We start from the raw sequence: 3,256 nt of genomic DNA on the forward strand, positions 1-3,256 counted from the left end.
AGATCAGGCTTGAGAAACCGTGACGATAGAGAAAAAAAGAAAACAACAAACGTCGAAATGAGACCATATACAAAAGCAGGATCAGTATAAAGGTCCTCCGCCTGTATGGACAAAGAGAAACTGTATGCAATCCGAAGTAAGCCGAGAGATTGAGATGAAGCCTGTTCAACCAAAACACATAGCATATAATTCATAGCTACTAGCATCTTATATAGCACAGAAATAAAAACAGAGAGAACTATGAAACTAAAAACTAGAAATTGGGAGGGAAGAAGTCCTGCACACTTTTCAGATATTATCATCAGATATTATCAATATCTCAATCAGATATTACATGCTCAAAAATGAAGGGTCCAAGTTGCCCTCTGGAACACAACAGGACACCTTGTCCACTTCTCCTTGCAGGCTACACTACTTATGCTTCGTGTTCATACACATTCATTTCCTCATTTTTACATTCCATTATAGAAATATGTCGCAGTGTCACATCTCAAACAATATTTCACTGAGAAATCGAAAATTACCGACACAAATCTGAAAAATATTTGTAAATTTTCAATTAAACCTTTAGAAAAGGTGTGATTATAATACAAATTCTTGTAATTGCAGAACCATATATATTTTAACAGATGGATCGTACAATTAACGTTTCGTTTCACATAACAACTCTCTCACATACAAAAATCCCAAGAAGATTTATTTTCCCCTGAGCATAAAAAATATTCAGCATTCTGCCGACGAGAATCTTCCATCATCGCCATTTGCTTCGAAGTTAGAGACCGCAGGAAAAGAAGGGTGAAGGCCATCCATGAGCTCGCCATTGCTCAGACTCCGCCCCTCTGTGATCGTCAGCAGCCTTTTACCGGGAGGGCGCCGTTTCACCACACATTCCTTCCGGAAAGGAGCGATTTCCATCCACTGCCCTTTGCCGGCTGCTACCAATTTCGGAATCGCCATTACCAAACTCTTTCTGGAGAAAACGATGTCGAAATCAGAAACACCAAACTTAGCGAAACCCTAAAGATAACTTCTTTGCAAACTGCAAATCAAGGAGAGTTCAAGTTAGTTTAATAGCAGAACCCTACTTGCAGAGCACGCAAATCAGAAAACTATGAGATAATCTCGAGTTGTGATTTTCACGACGCTCACTGTGGCCCGTGATGCGTTGTGCAATGAATTTAGACAGTTGGCAACTACTTTTCATTCAATTCATGAACAGAGAAGAAAGCTAAGGAAACGTTTCTTGCCCGTTCGTTGGCCGAACCTTCCTGCATTGCATTTACGGCATCACTGAGTCCATAAGTTCGCATATGATAACCATATTCTTTCTTAACATTAATAACGTGGCAGCGATATGTGTTGATACTTTGAAATGTAATCATCAAATAACATGTAAATTACTAACTTTTTTTAATTTATCGTGTTAAACCAAAATTCTAATATATATAATAATAATAAAATAATTAGAGATATACTTTGCGATCGTATAAATGTTTTAAACGTTTATTTATTAAATAGACTAATACTTTAGTGCGTTTTAAAAATAAGATCACTATTTTAATATGATTTTCTATCTTCGTGGGTAGGTGGTGTACACCAATAGATCACAATTTTAATATGATTTTGTATCTTCGTGGGTAGGTGGTGTACAACAATAGCTACTATGGATGAATGGAATGGAAAAAGATGATGATAAATTTCCACGTTTTATAAGGGATGGAAGTACCCCAAGGGGTGGAAGGGTATTATTAGAGTTGGGAAATGTGGTCAAAGATTGAACTTGGGTAAAAAGTGGGGGTTAGTTTTCAAGGTATGTTACTGATAATGTGAATTTAGAAATCAATGAGCACCCATAGATATACATTTATAATATTGTATTAAGACAAAAATATGAAGATCAACTAAAATAAGATAATGAAATTTACATTTAAATAAGATTTAATTTGACACATGAACCCTTGGAAAGGGGTGAACTATCCATCCTAATTGGACATGGTTCATTAGAAGATAACATAACAACTTATATAAACATTAAATGATGGTTACAATTATACACAAACTAAAACCATATTCATACTAAAAACATCTATAACATGGACAGAGAACATGTGGCTATTTTTTCAAGGAGAGATCATTTTAATTGATAAGCTTCTCCCTCCACCATACTTGGGTGCACGATACACCAAACAAGTAGGATTCTTCTACTATTATGTCATTGATCAGTGTTTAGGTTCTACTATTTAGGTGTAGCAACTACAAATATCATATAATTAGAAGTAGAAAAAGAATACACAATAAACTATCCACACACACACACACACAAATATTGTCCATTAGCTTTATCTCTGGCAGTTGGGAGGAATGATTATTATCCTACTCACCCAAGTTCAATCCCCACAGTGACATGATGAGGTTTGATGTAATTTCTTTGATTCTTGTTGTTGAGAATAAATACTGCGAACATGTATATTCCTCATATGGAATATGTAGGTATTTTCTACGTAACACACACACACACACACTCACACACACACAAACACACATATATATATTGTTGGTAATGTCAACTGATGATGATATTATGTAAAGGTTGGTTTATGTTGAACGTTAGATGGATATTGGTGCAAATCTTCTTGATATGCTTCCATTAAACAAGAAAATTGTATGGTAAAAGTTTGGAAAATGTAGCCAATACAAATATGATGTGTCCCTGTAATAATTGTTGTTGAGATATATTATTTCAGCTCCATTTTATATTACAAAATTCAGTGTTGTTGTTGTTTTTTTTTTTTTAATCAGATTTGAAAATGAAGAGATGGGTAGTAAATAGTTTTAGAATACCAAGAGATATTTCCACATTCTGTATTATTGCAAAGAATACAAAAAATCATGAGGAACGAGAAATTTCGTATTCTGTATTTTTGGATGAGAAATGAAACCTTTTGGAGTTAAGCAGTTTGTATGAAAATGTTCATGAGGAACAGCTGAGGAGGAACAAAATTAAAGAAAAGAAGCAGGGAAGATGTGCAACAGACTTGACGGCATAAATTAATATTAGGTAACCATAACACTTGACTTGGTATTGTGATTGAGAGATTTCATTCTCTTTTCAAGTTGTAGCTTGCTAAAAAAAAAAGAAAAAGCAAGTTGTAGCCTGTTGAGGTAGGAGCCTCCTATGGGTCGTAGCCTTCATAGAATTTGTGGGAGTTGGAGCTTCCTTGGAGGTAGGAGCGTCTTGTAGGTTAGAGCCTACAAA

General features: G+C 35.0%; 1 protein-coding gene across 1 annotated transcript; it reads right to left on the minus strand.

The window, feature by feature from the left end:
- Positions 1-345: 345 nt before the first annotated feature.
- Positions 346-1,073, minus strand: LOC149254795 (uncharacterized). The gene has a single exon (XM_089457112.1). The coding sequence runs from the start codon at positions 955-957 to the stop codon at positions 724-726; it is 234 nt and encodes a 77-aa protein (XP_089313238.1). The 5' UTR covers positions 958-1,073; the 3' UTR covers positions 346-723.
- Positions 1,074-3,256: the final 2,183 nt, after the last annotated feature.

This window comes from Pinus tabuliformis, chromosome 7, assembly GCF_031772625.1.
Source record: "Pinus tabuliformis cultivar Carrire ecotype Pingquan chromosome 7, CPIR1, whole genome shotgun sequence".
NCBI lineage: Eukaryota > Viridiplantae > Streptophyta > Pinopsida > Pinales > Pinaceae > Pinus > Pinus tabuliformis.